At 39.5% G+C, this 16,617-nt stretch overlaps 1 protein-coding gene across 8 annotated transcripts in view; it reads left to right on the forward strand.

The window, feature by feature from the left end:
• SENP2 (SUMO1/sentrin/SMT3 specific peptidase 2) overlaps positions 1 to 16,617 on the forward strand; it is a 39,999-nt gene that overhangs the window by 13,105 nt on the left and 10,277 nt on the right. For 5 of the 8 annotated variants that reach the window (XM_021069989.1, XM_021069992.1, XM_021069990.1 and 2 more), the window contains 9 exons: positions 215 to 383; positions 2,546 to 2,649; positions 3,407 to 3,501; positions 4,047 to 4,098; positions 4,748 to 4,823; positions 7,323 to 7,499; positions 9,570 to 9,701; positions 12,936 to 13,139; positions 15,207 to 15,286. In XM_021069989.1, coding sequence (XP_020925648.1) covers positions 215 to 383; positions 2,546 to 2,649; positions 3,407 to 3,501; positions 4,047 to 4,098; positions 4,748 to 4,823; positions 7,323 to 7,499; positions 9,570 to 9,701; positions 12,936 to 13,139; positions 15,207 to 15,286 — 1,089 coding nt within the window. The remainder of the gene's footprint in view (positions 1 to 214; positions 384 to 2,545; positions 2,650 to 3,406; positions 3,502 to 4,046; positions 4,099 to 4,747; positions 4,824 to 7,322; positions 7,500 to 9,569; positions 9,702 to 12,935; positions 13,140 to 15,206; positions 15,287 to 16,617) is intronic. The other 3 variants (XM_021069991.1, XM_021069996.1, XM_021069993.1) reach the window with 1 other exon arrangement.

Below are 16,617 nucleotides of genomic sequence, written 5' to 3' on the forward strand. Positions count from 1 at the left end.
TTTCATGTGGCAGCCCTGTGACTGGAAGTAGACATCCCATAGCAGAATTCTGGGTGCCCTCTGCTCTAGAGATCTAATTTCTGTGAGTGGTAGTTGTATGACTTGCCTAGAGCAAGCTTAACCTGAGACAGCTCAATTGCAGAATGGTCTGGAGCTTAAATTCTGGTAATTTAAGCAGTTTGGGAATAACTTCTTTTTTTTTCCTGTCTCTCAGTTTTACTTTGAGCTCAGAAGGCTATAACAGAAGACCAGGTGGCCGTCGCCATAGCAAAGGACATCCAGAGAGTTCCTTAACTTGGAAACCTCAGGAACAGGTTGTAACAGAGATGATTTCTGAAGAGGGTGGCAAGGGTCTGAGGCGTCCCCATTGTACTGTGGAGGAGGTAAGCGCTTTTAGCTTGGTCTCTTTTAAAAGTGATTTTAGGAATTTGTGGGGTGGGAAAATATGTATACTGTGGTACAGAATTCAAAAGGTATAAGAGGGTGCACAGGGACTGTAAATCTCCCAATCTCTCTTCTCTATCTGGCTCCTATTTGACTGCGATGCTTGTAATGTATCTTTCTAGAATAGATTTGTAATTTCATCAGTTTTCAGATAGAATTATTTTCACTATAAGGAAGAAAAAGGAATCATGTTAGGAAAAGATACGATTATAGATTCTTTTCGGGTGCCTGAATTACTCTAACTTGTTTCTTTTATAAGCTGTAATAACTGTGACTAAGTAGGAGTAGATGGTGTACATGTCTGCTTTTTCCTTCCCTTTTCAGGGCACTAAGCATGATGTCTTCATCAACAATCTTCATTTCCCTTTTGAAATCTTCACTTATTCCAGGAGAATTTAGAACTATTCCTGTCTCTGACATTTCCCCAGACCATTACCTATTGCAATTTGGTATATGGCTTTCCCCAGCCATTTAGTTTAGTTCATCAAAGAAATATTTATTTGGGTCCCAGACGCTGTGCCAGTTTTCAGCAATTGTAAATTGAATAAAATATGGTCTCTGTTCTCTAAGAGCTTATACATTGTAATCAGCAAACCATAGCCAGAGGAAAGAATGGACCACAGTCCTACAGGGGATTTTAAGGAGACATATTAAAGTAGGCTTCAGTACCTCCTAGATGAGAAATTGGAGATGGGACTGAGCAGATATATATGGGAGATACAGGCTGTATTTGAGAAATATTAGAAGGTAATATTATTAAGGACATATTTATTGGTTAAATATGATATAAAGTTAGAGGGAAGAGCCCGAGTTCCCGGTTTCAGTTTTGGATATATATGTGCCACTGAACAGGACACCCTCTATGTTTAGGGGGAAGATGATGACTTCAGTTTTAGACATTGTATAAAGTGCCTGTGAAACATTCAAGAAGACCTGTCCTATAGACTCTTGGATACAGGTGGTGGGAGTTCTGAAAGGAAGGCAGAGTTAGGGACACATTTCTGAATCTTCTGCATATTGGTTGTAGATAAATTAAGAGAGCTAAAAAGATTCCTCAGGGAGAGAATGTAGTGTGAGAAGAGAGAATGGGCAGAACCATCTAACATCCGGGAGCAGGCAGAAGAAATGATCCGCACTGAGACTGAGAAGATAAGAAATTAGAGTGTATTATCCAGGAAGGCAAGACGAGATCAGCAGGGTGAGATGCTGGAGAGAGATGTCAGATGACAAAATTGTCTGTTGGATTTGGCCAAAGAGGGTCATTGGTGACTTTCTGAGACCAGTTCCATTTTGAAGGCTGAATGTTCTGAATATACAAGTGGATTAATTCTGCAGAGTTTTTTGTGGTTAACTCAGTCTACTGTCAAAAACTCAGTTGCTGGCAATGTCTAGCAGGTAATATAAATTAGTAAAATGGGCTGGAGTGAGTAGCTGACCAAAGGGTATAGCCTAACATAGCTCCAGATTGTTGAAAGAGTGTTTCAGTGAGGCCAGAGTGTTTTGGATTTTTTTTTTTTTTTCAGTGTGAAGAAATTAAAAGATCATTGAATTTTTTTTTAAAAAAACAAAATAACTAAGCACTGTGCTGGCGAATAAAACATCTATAACAATAAAGTCCTACTCTATAGCATAGAGAATTATATCCAATCTCTTGGTAGATGATTGGAAAAAAATGTAGTAAGTTCCTGTTGTGGCTCAGTAGGTAAAGAACATGACCTAGTGTCCTTGAGGATATAGGTTTGATCCTGGCCTTGCTCAGTGGGTTAAGGATCCGGTGTTGCAAGCTGCTGCTTGAATCCATTGTTACCATGGCTGTGGCATAGGCCTGCAGCTGCAGCTCTATTTGACCCTTGGCCCTGAAACATGCATCTGCTGTGGGTGTGGCCATAAAAAGAAAAAAAAAAAGTATATATGTGTATATATATACATATACACGTATGACCAAGCCACTTTGCTGTACAGCAGAAATTGGCACAACGTTGTAAATAAACTAGTTCATTTAAAAAAATCTGTGGGCTGCTTTTGATCTCTTAGTCTTTGTTTATGATTTAAGTATAGATTTGATATGCTAGTAGTTATCTGAATGCTTTGTTTTATTTAGGGTGTTCAAAAAGAGGAAAGAGAGAAATACCGAAGGTTATTGGAACGCCTTAAAGAAGGTGGTCATGGAAACTCCGTTCCTCCTGTAACTTCAACTCATCATGGGTAAGTTGAGCTAACAGGATAAATGCCTTGCCAGACATCTTTTTCCTTATTTTGACCAGCCACTGTTGGAAGCAGCAGTATGTTTCATGAACTATTTGTTTTATCATGTCAGCAGGCTCCTCAAATTGTTTTGCTCCTTATGTTCTTGGTTTCAATATGTTGTTTTGGGATCCATTCCAGTATGTCATTTAAAATTTTTTAAGAAGTTCCCTTTGTGGCTCAGTGGTAATGAACCAACTAATATCCATGAGGGCAAGGGTGTGGGTTCGATCCCTGGCCTTGATCAGTGGGTTAAGAATCCAGCGTTGCCATAAGCTGTGGTGTAGGTGGCAGACTCGGCTCGAATCCGGAATTGCTGTGGCTATGGCTTGGGCCAGCAGCTACAGCTCCAATTTGACCCCTAGCCTGAGGACTTCATGTGCTATGGGTACAGCCCTAAAAAGAGACAAAATTTTTTTTTTCATCTTTTAACTTGGGTTTTATCACACTGAAATTTGTTTTACTCAAGGTGGCGCTGGGGATTGAGATCAATTTTATAATGGAGAAACTGGAGATAAGGTAACTTGGTTGGAATATTAGAATCAGGATTAGACTCTTTATCCTAGTCCCAGATGATGCTATGTTATATCCTTTTTCGTAATTTGATGTTTCAGGGTTATCAGTTACTCCTGTTTGGAGAAGCTTGCCAGACAGAGATAATGAATACTTATGGTAGTTTTTCCTTTTGTATTTGATCTTCACTTTTTGTGTTTCTAAGTTCTCAAAGAAGTCAGATGGACACATTAAAGACCAAAAGCTGGGGGGAAGAGCAAAGTCATGGAGTCAGAACAACTCAATTTGTTCCAAAACAATGTGAGTTCCCAGATTTAGCCCTATCTTAATATATTGACCTTGTTCAAGTGCATATAGAATTGAAAAATACCACAAAAAGATGGTGTACCAAACTAAAAGACAAAAATCAGACCCCAGGGCATTGACCGGGGCTTATCTAGTACCAGCAGTTTAGTAAAAAAGCTATTTTAAGATAAAGCCGATTTGTAAAGTACCTCTTGATTATTATTCCTAGGTGTTACATTGTAGCACATATTTTGTGGGCCTAAAATTAATTTTGTATTATATTATATTAATTTCCTTGTATTTCTCTACTTGTTCACTAAATGATCCTAAAGGATAGCTCTTCAAATGAACGGAATTAGTTTACATTAAAGATATTATTGGAAGGAGAAAGAGATTTATGCTTTTTTAAGCAATTAATTTATAAGAAGGCTAATGTCTTTGGAACCTGTTTTAGCATTTCAGTGTAAATCAATATCTTGATACTTTGGAAACTGCAAATTGAAATTCTGGCGTATGATTGATTAATAAAGGAAACTTTTTTTTTTTAAACATCCTCACAGATAGAGTCGTTGAAACAAGAGGACCTCTGTGTTCAGTGAGAAGCGAAAAGAGGTACATGGTTCAGTTTATTCTAAGCTTTCTTTTGACATTATTTTTTTACTTTGTAAACTACATTTATGACTTACCATGTCTGAGGAATTGTGAACCCTCCTCATCTCTGGTGGCTGGTCAGCTTATGTGGGTACATAGGTAGCTGTTGTGTCAGATGCCCACCCTAGCTTGGGGTGCTGCCCTTCTCTCCTGGGCATTATGAGTTGGGAGGCACAGGTGCTGCTTAACTAAGTGTAGATGTGGTGGGCATCTCTAGCATATGGACAGTGAAGGGATTTCTACATGCTGTAGGATTTTGGATGCTGGTTTATTAATTGCAGAGTTTGGTAAACTGTGGTCGATGGGTCAAATCTGGCCCACCTGCCTGTAAAAAGTAAAGTTTTATTGGGCATAGTCAAGCTCATTCATTTATGTAATACTTAGGGCTCTTTTTAAACTACAATGATGATTGAGAAGATATGACAAAAACTGTAAGACCTGCAAAACCTAAGATATTTATTATCTGATCCTTTTTAGAAAAATTTTGCTAAACTTTGGTTTAGAAGATTATGCAAACTCAAGGCAGTATTTGTTTACAATTATTAAATCTTATTTCTAAAATTAGTTTAACATGTACTAGATTAAAATCATTCAGTCTGTAATCTCACAGTTTTTTCCTCAGGTGTTCAAAGGGGAAAATTTCTGATACAGAGAAGACAGTTGGAATCAGACTAGACAATGAAAGTGTAAGTAGAAACCCTGGTTAAAGTTTATGTCTTTTTACTCTCTCACCTGACTTAACATTAACATTTTGGTGCCTGTGAAAAATAAGAAAGATAATATGTGTTACTCTTGATTTCTATTTCTGTTGTTTCCTTTGAAAAAGCAACAGGCATGGAAGGTGTATACCTTTGGCTTTTTCTGAGTTGCTGGATTTTTAACTCTGCGTGGTAGCCACCCTTGAAAGAGAGACCAGCTTGCCTCTATCCCAATCTTTGTCTGTTTTGCTTGGCTTCTTTTGGAGATTTTTTTTTTTTTTTTGGTCTTTTTAGGACCACACCCGAGGCATATGGAGGTTCCCAGGCTAGGGGTTGAATGAGAGCCTATGCCACAGCCATAGCAAGGCCGGATCCTTAATCCACTGAGCGAGGCCAGGGACCGAAACTGTGTCCTCATGGATGCCAGTCAGATTCGTTTCTGCTGAATCACAGACAGAAACTCCCTGGAGAATTTTTTTAAAACCATATGTCTTTAGGGAAAATATTTGTGCGGGACTTTCTTTTCAGAGTCAAGACTTCGTATTTACTTGAAAATATTACTAATCTTCTTACTGGGATTTTACATTTTCTATATAAGTATTAGCATGAGAAGTGTTCCAGTGATCTCCATAGCAATACCAACATTTTTAATAATAATGGCAAAGTGTTTTACTAAACACTCCATGTTCAAAAGAAGGCTATTCCTAAACTAAATGCAAACTTGAAGTTTTAGATTATTTCACACTCTAGATAATAGAAATACCAAAGTTTAGGGAACTGCTTTGTATTAAGTATCAGTTTGATCAGATTTCTCTTTTTACATTTGATCTCTTCACAAGAATTAGTCTAAAGTCTAAGTCATAACTTTTAGAATGTTCCCTTTTCTAATGTTACCCGTTTCCAGTGATCAGAGAGAAGCTTTTTGTGTATAATTACTGTTTATCATCTGTGGAATAAAAACTGAAAGAAGAGTGGAGCTAAGCCTGAGAGAGGACTTCAGGGTGTATTTGTTACCTGGCTAAAGCCTACATCCTGCTTCCATGTTTGCTGAACCTAAAGGCATGGCTATCTGGGACCATGGGAAAGGGCCAGCAGCTTCTGGTTTCCTAGGAGCAGTACCTGGCAGTTAGCTAGAGTGAAGAGTACTGGTTATGTGTGTTGAGAGTGTGATTCTAGTCCAATGCTCTATTTCTAAATAGGTTTCTTGATTTTAAATGTTTGCCTACCAGATGACTTAAAGACCTTATTAGTAAGGATTATTTACATAGGTTCATGATAAGGAAAGGTTCTTATCAATGAGTTTATGGGATGCTGGCAAAATTCTTTTTTTTTTTTTTTTTTTTTTTGTCTTTTTTTGCTATTTCTTGGGCCGCTCCCGCGGCATATGGAGGTTCCCAGGCTAGGGGTCGAATCGGAGCCGTAGCCACCGGCCAACGCCAGAGCCACAGCAACGTGGGATCCGAGCCGCGTCTGCAACCTACACCACAGCTCATGGCAACGCCCGATCATTAACCCACTGAGCAAGGGCAGGGACCGAACCCGCAACCTCATGGTTCCTAGTCGGATTCGTTAACCACTGCGCCACGACGGGAACTCCCAGAATTCTTTTTATTGACTGAGTGGTGGTTACACAGGTGTTAATTTTACAAAAATTAAGTGGTACATTAATGTTTTGTGTATTTTCCTGTAGTATATAATTACTTTTTAAAAAGGATGAAATAGATAAGATTACTTAGTATAAGAATGGAATAGCAGTAGTTTATTTATTTATTTTATTGTTTACTTTTGTTTTTGGCTGTGCCCTCGGCTTCCCGAGTCAGGAATTGAACCCTCATCATAATAGCAACCTGAGCTGCTGCAGTGACAGTGCTGGATTCTTAAGCTGCTGCACCACAGGGGAACTCCAGCAGTGGTTTACTTGGAGTGATGGGATTATTGCTTTTTAAAAACTTTACAAAATGTCTTTTAACTATACTTTTCTTTTTAAAAACATTTTATTATATTTTTATTTTTTTAAGGCCAAACCTGTGGCATATGGAAGTTCCCGGGCTAGGGGCCAAATCAGAGCTGCAGCTGCCAGCCTGTGCCACAGCGTACAGCAATACTGGATCCTTAACCCATTGAGCAAGGCCAGGGATCCTCACAGACACTGTGTTGGGTTCTTAACATGCTGAGCCACAGTGGGAACTCCTATATTATTTTTAATTGAGATAAGAGAACTGAAAATACTCTTCTTGCTACCTACAGGGAAGCTGGTGAGTGTTCTTTTTCATGGTTCATAATTGAGGTGTCCTGTTGGGAGCCTTAGGTCTTGAACATTTTTTGTTCCCTTTTATAGGGACAGGTAGCTATGCTTAATCTCCTCATTTGAGGATTTACTACTTTTCTTTTCAAGATAGTGGCACTGTTTTGTATTTCATGTGTTACGTATGTTTATATGTGCAAGTACCAAACATGTCGGTAGAATATGGGGACTTTTTTGATCAGAGGAGGGGACACCAGCTGGAACCTGACCTGTCTGAAGAAGTATCAGCCCGACTCCGCCTAGGCAGTGGAAGCAATGGCTTACTCAGGAGGAAAATGTCAATACTTGAGACAAAAGAAAAAAATTGCTCAGGCAAAGAGAGGGATAAGAGGACGGAAGATCTTCTTGAACTTACAGAGGTATTGTTTCTTCTGTTGATTGGAATAAGAGGCATTTTTTTTAATGATTTTTATTTCTTCCATTTTAGTTGGTTTACAGTGTTCTGTCAATTTTCTGCTGTACAGCAAAGTGACCCAGTCACACGTACATATATAACATTCTTTTTCTCACATTATCCTCCATCATGCTCCATCATAAGTGACTAGATATAGTTCCCAGTGCTATAAGAGGCATGTTTTTAAATAACTTCAGTTATTCAAGACTTTAAGAATGTTATGTTTTAAGGGGGGGTTTCTCTGGGCTAGGGGATGTATATGTGCAGGCAGTCAGGCCTAGGGGCTAGTCAGTCCCTGGCTACAGTGATCATTAGTGAACTGTGAAGGTGGCCTAAGGAATTTGATTAATGTTCAGTAAATGTGAGTAGATGTAATATGTCACATGTCTTGGAATATAATGGGTTCTTTGTAGATTCTAACCTTAAAATACTTGGGTTACATAGTATGGATTTGACATTAGGATTGAATTCATTGCAGTATTTTGTTAAGTGATTATGATTCATGAAAATGCTCCTTTCGTTGATTATTGCATTTGAAACATTTCTATAAGTAAAAACTTAGAGAAAACAAGGAGGTGAAGGTAGTTAAAAATTCTCATTTTTAAAAGTGAGCCACATCTTGGCTCCTCCATTTGTTGTCTTGGTGGGTGGTAGTGAGTCCTATTCAGTGACTATCTGTTGCTGTATATTGGGCATGCAGGTGGAGAGAGAAATCCATAAAATTGCAAAATTGTGCCTAGTTGGGGGAAGCTGAATTGAAATTTTTTTGTGTGTGTCTTTTTAGGGCCACACCTGCAGCATATGGAGGTTCCCAGGCTAGGAGTCAAATCGGAGCTGTAGCCGATGGTCTATGCCACAGCCATAGCAATGCCAGATCTGAGCTGTGTCTGTGATCTACACTACAGTTCATGGTAATGCCAGATCCTTAACCCACTGAGCAAGGCCAGAGATCGAACCTGCATCCTCGTGAATACTAGTCTGACCTGTATCTGCTGAGCCATGATGGGAACTCCATTGGATAAAAATAATTCCTATTTAGTTTATGGTTTCAGGCTTGTTGCTTAAATATGCATTTATCTGCATAATCCTTTAGAATAGTGAAGGTATTCAATAAGGACTCAGTTGCTAGACTGCTGCCTAATTTTCTAGTTTCTGGCTATCTGCTTATTCTCTTCAGGTCCAAAATGGATAGTATGATCTCTTTGATGTCCTGATTTTATTACTTTGATGTCTTAAAAATAAAAGTCCAAGGGGTAGATAAGGAAAGTATGAAAGGAGCAAAGGCTAGGGAGTTAGACTCGCCTGGGTTCAAATCTTAGCTCTGCCTTTTAATCATTATATGACTTTGAGCATGTAGCCAAAATTCTTTGAGATTTACCTCTTCTATTAAAAGGGTGATAATACTTTCTCCACAAGCAGGGATCAATGATGTGCTTCAAGCATCTGGTACCATATTTGGCTCTTAGTACTTAATAAATGGTAGTGGGATAATTGAGATTATATCTTAAATGTAAATGTTATTACTAAGTTATTGTTTCCAGAAGCTAATAATTGAACTAGATTCTAAATTATTTATTTTTATTTATTATTATTATTGCTTTTTAGGGCCACAGGTGTGGCATATGGAAGTTCCCAGGCTAGAGGTTGAATTGGAGCTGCAGCTGCTGGCCACAGCAACAGCAACATGGGATCTGAGCTGCAGCTGCAGCCTACACCACAGCTCACGGTAGTGCCGGATCCTCAACCCATGATCGAGGCCGGGGATCAAGCCCACATCCTCATGGATACTAGTCAGGTTTGTTACCACTGAGCCGAGATGGGAAATCCTGAACTAGCGTTTTTAGTAACCATTAGTAAGACTACTTTGTAGTCTTAAATTGAGATCTTTTCATACTTCAATTTAGTAGGTTTTTGATAGTATATTTTACTTAAAGGTCAGGTATTACAAAGATGAAAAGCTTTTCTCAATCTCAGACTTTTAGTATCTGATAGTTGTTCTATATTAAAGTAGCAACCTCTGGACTTTCTAATACAGGACATGGAAAAAGAAATCAGTAATGCTCTAGGTCACGGCCCACAGGATGAGATTCTAAGTAGTGCTTTCAAATTGCGAATCACTCGAGGAGATATCCAGACCTTGAAGAACTATCACTGGCTCAATGATGAAGTAAGTTGTCTTTTTTTCCCTCCTTTGACTATAATTATGCTTAACTGTTTTCTGTCTGTAACCAAAGTGGTTTCTATACAATAAGGGTTTGATAAAGCAGCTTTCATTTATCTAAAACAAAGATGTCTTAGCCCTTCAAAAGATGATTAATTCTGATTGCTGCCTTTTGCATCAGTGCTTTGTTTCATCCACTACTTCACTTACTAGTCTTCAGTGACGTTTTTATAAACTATGGGTGTAACTGATAAATAGAAGGAAATAAGCAAGTGATACTTTATTTTAGATGAATTATTATTGGAGCCATCTTTTCTTCTGGCCTGCAGAGTTTCTGTTGAAAAATCTGCCGATAACCTTATCGGGGTTCCCTTGTATGTTATTTGTTTCTTTTCCCTGGCTGCTTTCAAGATTTTCTCTGTCTTTAATTTTGGTCAGTTTGATTAGTATGTGTCTTGGGGTGTTCCTCCTTGGGTTTATTTTATATGGTACTCATTGTGCTTCCTGGATTTGAGTGAATGATTCCTTCCCCATGTTAGGGAATTTTTCAGGTATTATCTCTTGGAATATTTTTTTGTCTCCTCTCTCTCTTCTCCTGGCACCCCTATAATACAGATGCTGATGCATTTAACGTTGTCCCAGAGTTCTCTGAGACTCTCTTCATTGTTTTCAATCTTTTTTCTCTTTTCTGTTCTGCATCCGTAATTTCCACTAATCTGTCCTCCACCTTGCTTATTCGTTCTTCTGCCTCCTGTATTCTGCTGTTAGCTGCTTCTGGTGGATTTTTTATTTCAGTTATTGTATTTTGCATCTCTTCTTATTTAAGTTTTATATCTTGTATCTCTTTGGTCAGTGTTTCCTGTAAGTCATCCATCTTTGCCTCCAGTTTATTTCCAATGTCTTGCATCATCTTCAGCATCAACAGTCTAAAATCTTTTTCCTGGAGGCTAAGAATCTCCTCCTCACTTAGCTGTTTTTCTGGGTTTTTTCCTTTCTCCCTCATCTGAGTTATAGTCCACTGTCTTTTCATTTTTATAGGTTTTTGGTGTGGTGATCTTCTTACAGATAATAGAGTTGTAGCCTCTCTTACTTCTGATGTCTGCCCCCCTGTGGCTGAAGTCAGTATGGGGGGCTTGCTGTAGGCTTCCTGATGGGAGGGGCTGATGCCTGCCCCCCTGTTAGGAGGAGCCGATTTTAATCCCTCTGGTGGGTGGGGCTTAGTCTCTGGGTGGGATTAGAGGCAGCTGTGTGCCTGAGGGGTCTTTAAGTAGCCTGTTTATTGAGGGGCGGGGCTGTGATCCCACCTGGGTTGTTGTTTGCCCTGGGACTTCTCAGCAGCTGACTGACAGGTGGGGCCAGATTTTCCCAAAATGGCCACCTCCAGAGAAAGGCACTGCTGCTGAATATTCCCGAGAGCTTTGCCTTCAATGTCCTTCCCTCACAACAAGCCACGTTTACCCCTGTTTTCCCAGGATGTCCTCCAAGAACTGCGGTCAGGTTTGACCCAGATTCCCTTGGAGACTTTGCTTTGCCCTGGGACTCAGTGCACGTGAAAGTCTGTGTGCTCCTTTTAAGAATGGGGTCTCCGTTTCCCCCAGTCCTGTGGAGCTCCTGCACACAAGCCCCACTGGCCTTCAATGCCAGATGCTCCGGGGCTCTTTCTCCTGGTGCCACATTCCCACACGTGAGGGTTTGATGTGGAGCTCAGAACTCTCACTCCTGTAGGTCAGTCTCTCTGAACCAGTTAGTTTCCAGTCTGTGGAGCTTCCCACCCAGGAGGTATGGGGTTGTTTATATCACGAAATCACCCCTCCTACCTCTTGATGTGGCCTCCTCTTTTTCTTCTGGAGTAGGGTATCTTTTTTATGGTTTCCAGTCCATTTGGGTGAAGAATGCTCAGTCTTTAGTTGTGAATTTTGTTGTTCTTAGGAGAGAAGTTGAGCTCCAGTCCTTCTGTTCTGCCATCTTAATCCCACCTCCCTGGAGCCATCTTTTCTTAATAATAAAGGAACACTGTTATTTTCTTTTTATAATGCTGTTATTTTATTTATTTGAATGATAACTAAAATTGGCCTGATTGTCATCTTGTATCTTTACATGTTTGGCTAAAGCAAGCTCTTGGGGAGTTCCTGCCTCGTGGCACAGTGGAAACAAATCCGACTAGGAACCACGAGGTTTCGGGTTCTATCCCTGGCCTCGCTCAGTGGGTTAAGGATCTGGCATTGCTGACAGACATGGCTCAGATCTTGCATTGCTGTGGCTGGCAGCAATAGCTCTGATTTGACCCCTCACTTGGGAACCTCCATATACTGTGGGTGTGGCCCTAAAAAGCCAAATTAAAAAATAATAATAATAAAGCTAGCTCTTGGTTCTTGCCAGTTTTCCAGTTGGTCTTTTTTTTTTTTTTTTTTTTTTTTTTTTGCTCTTTAGGGCCACATCTTTGGTATATGGACGTTTCTCAGGCTAGGCATCAAATCAGCAGTGCCAGATCTGAGCGGCATCTGCGATCTACACTGCAGCTCATGGCAATGCCGGATCCTTAACCCACTGAACAGGCCAGGGATCGAACCCGCATCTTCATGGATACTAATCAGGTTTGTTTCCACTGAGCCGCAATGGTAACTCCTCCAGCTGGTCCTTTATCCAACTACTCAGCTTCTGAATTTTCTTCCCTTTGCCTTCCTTCCTCCCTGCTCTATGACTGCTGACATAGGAACACATTCTTGTAAAGCTAGAATGCTTCGTTTCACATTATAAATATAATGAGGTCTATTATAGAAAATTCAGAATGTATAAGAGTGAAGGAATGATATTATTGTTCCAAAGTACCACAACTTAAAAATAAACAAAATATTAATTTTTTGCTGTATTTCTTTTCAATTAATTTTTCAATTGAGGTATAATTTATATATAGTAAAATTCACTTCCAGTTAATATTTCTCCATATTTTGTGTGTGTTATAGTTACGTACACCTTTGCATTATTGCATATGTTCTCTATGAGTTCTTTCTTTTGGCTCTCTTACTCATATGCCTCAAAAGTACAATCTCTTTGCTTTTTAATCCCTCCCATTCTGCATTGATCATTTTTTATTTTCTATCTTGTATCAATAGCCCTTTTATCCCATTCTTTAGTACCTTCCCTTTCCCCAGTTCTAATTCATCCTAATTCAATTAGGTAGAAATCTAGTTTTTATAATACACTTGCCATGTTCCATCATCTGCTCTCTCGTTATTACAGGTCATTAATTTTTACATGAATCTTCTGATGGAAAGAAATAAAAAACAAGGGTATCCAGCACTTTATGCATTCAGTACTTTCTTCTATCCAAAATTAAAGTCTGGGGGTTACCAAGCAGTGAAAAGATGGACCAAAGGGGTCAATCTCTTTGAACAGGAACTTATTCTGGTGCCTATTCATCGAAAGGTACATTGGAGCCTGGTGGTAAGTTGAGAGGGTTAATTGTTGGAGTTTAGATAATGACTATTTTCTTTTTTTTTCTTTTAATTTATTTTTTATTTAATTTTGTTTTATTTTTTTTAGGGCCGCACCCGCAGCACATGGAAGTTCCCAGTCTAGGGGTTGAATCGTAGCAATAGCTGTTGGTATATGCCACAGCCACAGCAATGCTGGATCCAGGCCATCTCTGTGACCTACACCATAGTTCCTGGCAATGCTGATGTGGCTTGGATCCTACATCTCTGTGGCTGTGGCAAAGGCCGGCAGCTGTAGCTCCGATTGGACCCCTAACCTAGGAACCTCCATATGCCTCGGGTGCAGCCCTAAAAAGCAAAAAAAAACAAAAAAACAAAAAAAAACCTTTGTTGAGAGTTCCTGTCGTGGCCCCAAAAAGACCAAAAAAAAAGTACTTTGTTGCTGTGGGAGCTCCCTGGTAGTCTAGTAGTTAGGACTTGGCGCTTTCACCCCTGTGGCCTGGGTTCAGCCCCTGGTCTGGGAACCGAGATCCCATATCAAGCCTCTCTGCATGCCACAGCCAGAAAACAAAACAAAACTCTGTTGCTAAATACTTGTGGCTGTTTTTTTTTTTTGTCTTTTTAGGGCTGCTCCTGTGGCATATGGAGGTTCCCAGGCTAGGGGTCTAATCGGAGCTGTAGTCACCAGCCTATGCCAGAGCCACAGCAACGTGGGATCTGAGCCTCATCTGCGACCTACACCACAGCTCATGGCAATGCTGGATCCTTAACCCACTGAGCAAGACCAGGGATCGAACCTGCAGCCTCATGATTCCTAGTCAGATTCATTTCCGCTGCGCCACGACGGGAACTCCTATTGTTAAATATTTTTTAAGCTAACTATCACCTGAGCCTTCAGTGAGTTGTAATCATTTAGCAATAGTACATCAAAAGATTGCTCATCACAGATCATCATAACAAATATAGTAGTGGTGAAAAAGTTTGAAATACTGTAAAGAATTAAGAAAATATGACACAGAGACAGGAAACGAGGAAGTACTGTTATTATAAAAATGGTCAGTGCCATTTTTAGACTTGCTCAATGCAGGGTTGCCACAAATCTTCAATTTGTAAAAAACACAGTATCTGAAGTGCAGTAAAACCAAGTGTATGTAATAAAGGCTATTAAGGCTACCCCTGTCTGTCCAGTGAGAGTCTGCTAATATTCTGTTAAAGGCATGCTCTGCAGAGTCCCTTTTTAGTTTTTGACTTGAACAAGTTAGAAACCTACAAGATAGTCTGTGTAGTTTCTTTCTTTCCTTTTATTTTTTGGCCTCCCCTGTGGCACGAGGAAGTTCCCAGGCCAGGGAGCAAACCCGCATCACACCAGTAACCAGAGCCATGGCGGTAAGAACGCTGGATCCATAACCCACTGAACCACCAAGGAACTCTGGACCTTTCATTTTTAATAGAAAAGAGCTTTAGTACATGTAGATTATTTATTTTATTTTTTTTTTTTTAGATTATTTATTTTATTGCTTTTGTTTACAAGACAGTAATAGGTTCATTGTAGTAAAATAAAGGTATAAAGAAAAAATGCAGGGAGGTCCCTTCATGGCTCAGCGGTTAACGAACCTGGCTAGGATCCATGAGGATGTAGGTTTGATCCCTGGCCTCACTCAGTGGGTTAAGGTTCTAGCGTTGCCATGAGCTGTGGTATAGGTTGCAGACGTGGCTCGGATCCTGAGTTGCTGTGGCTGTGGCGTAGGCCAGCGGCTACAGCTCCGATTTGACCCACAGACTGGGAACCTCCATATGCTGCAAGTGCGGCCCTAAAAAGCAAAAAAAAAAAAAAATCACTCTGATAGGACCCTAATGTTTTGAGAAATAAGGTTTTAGGGCTTTCTCCAGGAATAGAAAAATATAATTTTATGGACACAAAGCTTGTATTATCTGTGGTGTTTTATTAAAAAATGTGTCTTAGAAATCCATTCATGTTGGTCCATGTATGGGTGCTTTAAAAGATGCTTTTCTTTTTAAAAATAAAATTTTCACTCCTGTTATGGTTGTTTTTGGATGTTGCATTTTTCTATTATAGGTGATAGACCTGAGAAAAAAGTGTCTTAAATATTTGGATTCTATGGGACAAAAGGGCCACAGGATCTGTGAGATTCTCCTGTAAGTAAAGGCTGAACAACTTCACTTTTGCCTCAGTGTGCTCCTGTTAGGTGATCTCTCTTCTGCCTCATCCTAGATTGTGACGATGGTGGTCTAGTGTGCAGTGAGGGCTGTTTTCCCGGTTGTCCAGGACTTGACTTGAATCCTTCTGTCTAAAAAGAACCCTTGGAGTTCCCGTCGTGGCGCAGTGGTTAATGAATCTGACTAGGAACCATGAGGTTGCGGGTTTGGTCCCTGCCCTTGCTCAGTGGGGTAACGATCCGGCGTTGCCCTGAGCTGTGGTGTAGGTTGCAGACGCGGCTCGGATCCTGCATTGCTGTGGCTCTGGCGTAGGCCGGCGGCTATAGCTCCAATTAGACCCCTAGCCTGGGAACCTCCATATGCCGCAGAAGCGGCCCAAAGAAATAGCAAAAAAAAAAAAAAGACAAAAAAAAAAAAAATAAAAAGAACCCTAAATCTGATCTGAACTGAGAGATCTTATTTAGCAGCATCACTGAAAATGAGTTTGTCATATTTCATAATGTAAAATACATCTTATTAGAACCTTATGGTTGAATTAGATTTTTCTGGGATTGATACATTGTTCTGAATGTTGTGAAGAAGTGTTCATTGGGGAGAGTTATTCCTCTAAATTCTTAAGCCCAATTACTCATTTCATGTGTTTTCCATGATAGTTGAGTTCATCTCATAGAACCCAGATGTAATTGTTAGATTAAAACAAATGATTTGTAGGCAACTATTTTAAATAGTATTTGCTAGAAACCTGTCTTTAAAGCATTGCCACCTATTAGCTGTGTAAAGTGATAACATGAATTTCACAGCAAGGAAGCAAATCAATGAGAAGCGTCTATTTTGAAGCTCTGTTCACTGGAAGCAAAAGCTGGATCTGGTTTTGAATTTTTGTTAGGATACTTGGATAATTTTAATAAGGGTACTTTAGTAAGGAACTTATTAAATGTTATGTGAAGAAAAGTTAACAATAATTCAGTTCTCTTTTTCAATATTGTTTAGTGTAAAAAATTCTTCTAATTTGAATGTTCATCTTGAACAAAAATTATGGAGGATTTTTTTGAATCATAAGATACACCAAATTATTTATAAAGCAGTTATTTTCTGTTTTTTTTTCCATTTAAGATGTATGTAAAAAGTGTACACATGTAACATACATATGTATTATCACATGCTTAGAGGTGTTCTCATTGGAATCATACAGCAAAGTTTAGTATGCTGCTTATCACAGGATACCAGAAAACCATACTTTAATTACATTCATGCTTTCTCTCTCTCCCTTTTTTCTTTTTTAAAATGAAGAGTTCAGCTTCTATGAGTAT

Source organism: Sus scrofa, chromosome 13 (genome assembly GCF_000003025.6).
Source record: "Sus scrofa isolate TJ Tabasco breed Duroc chromosome 13, Sscrofa11.1, whole genome shotgun sequence".
Classification (NCBI taxonomy): Eukaryota; Metazoa; Chordata; class Mammalia; order Artiodactyla; family Suidae; genus Sus; species Sus scrofa.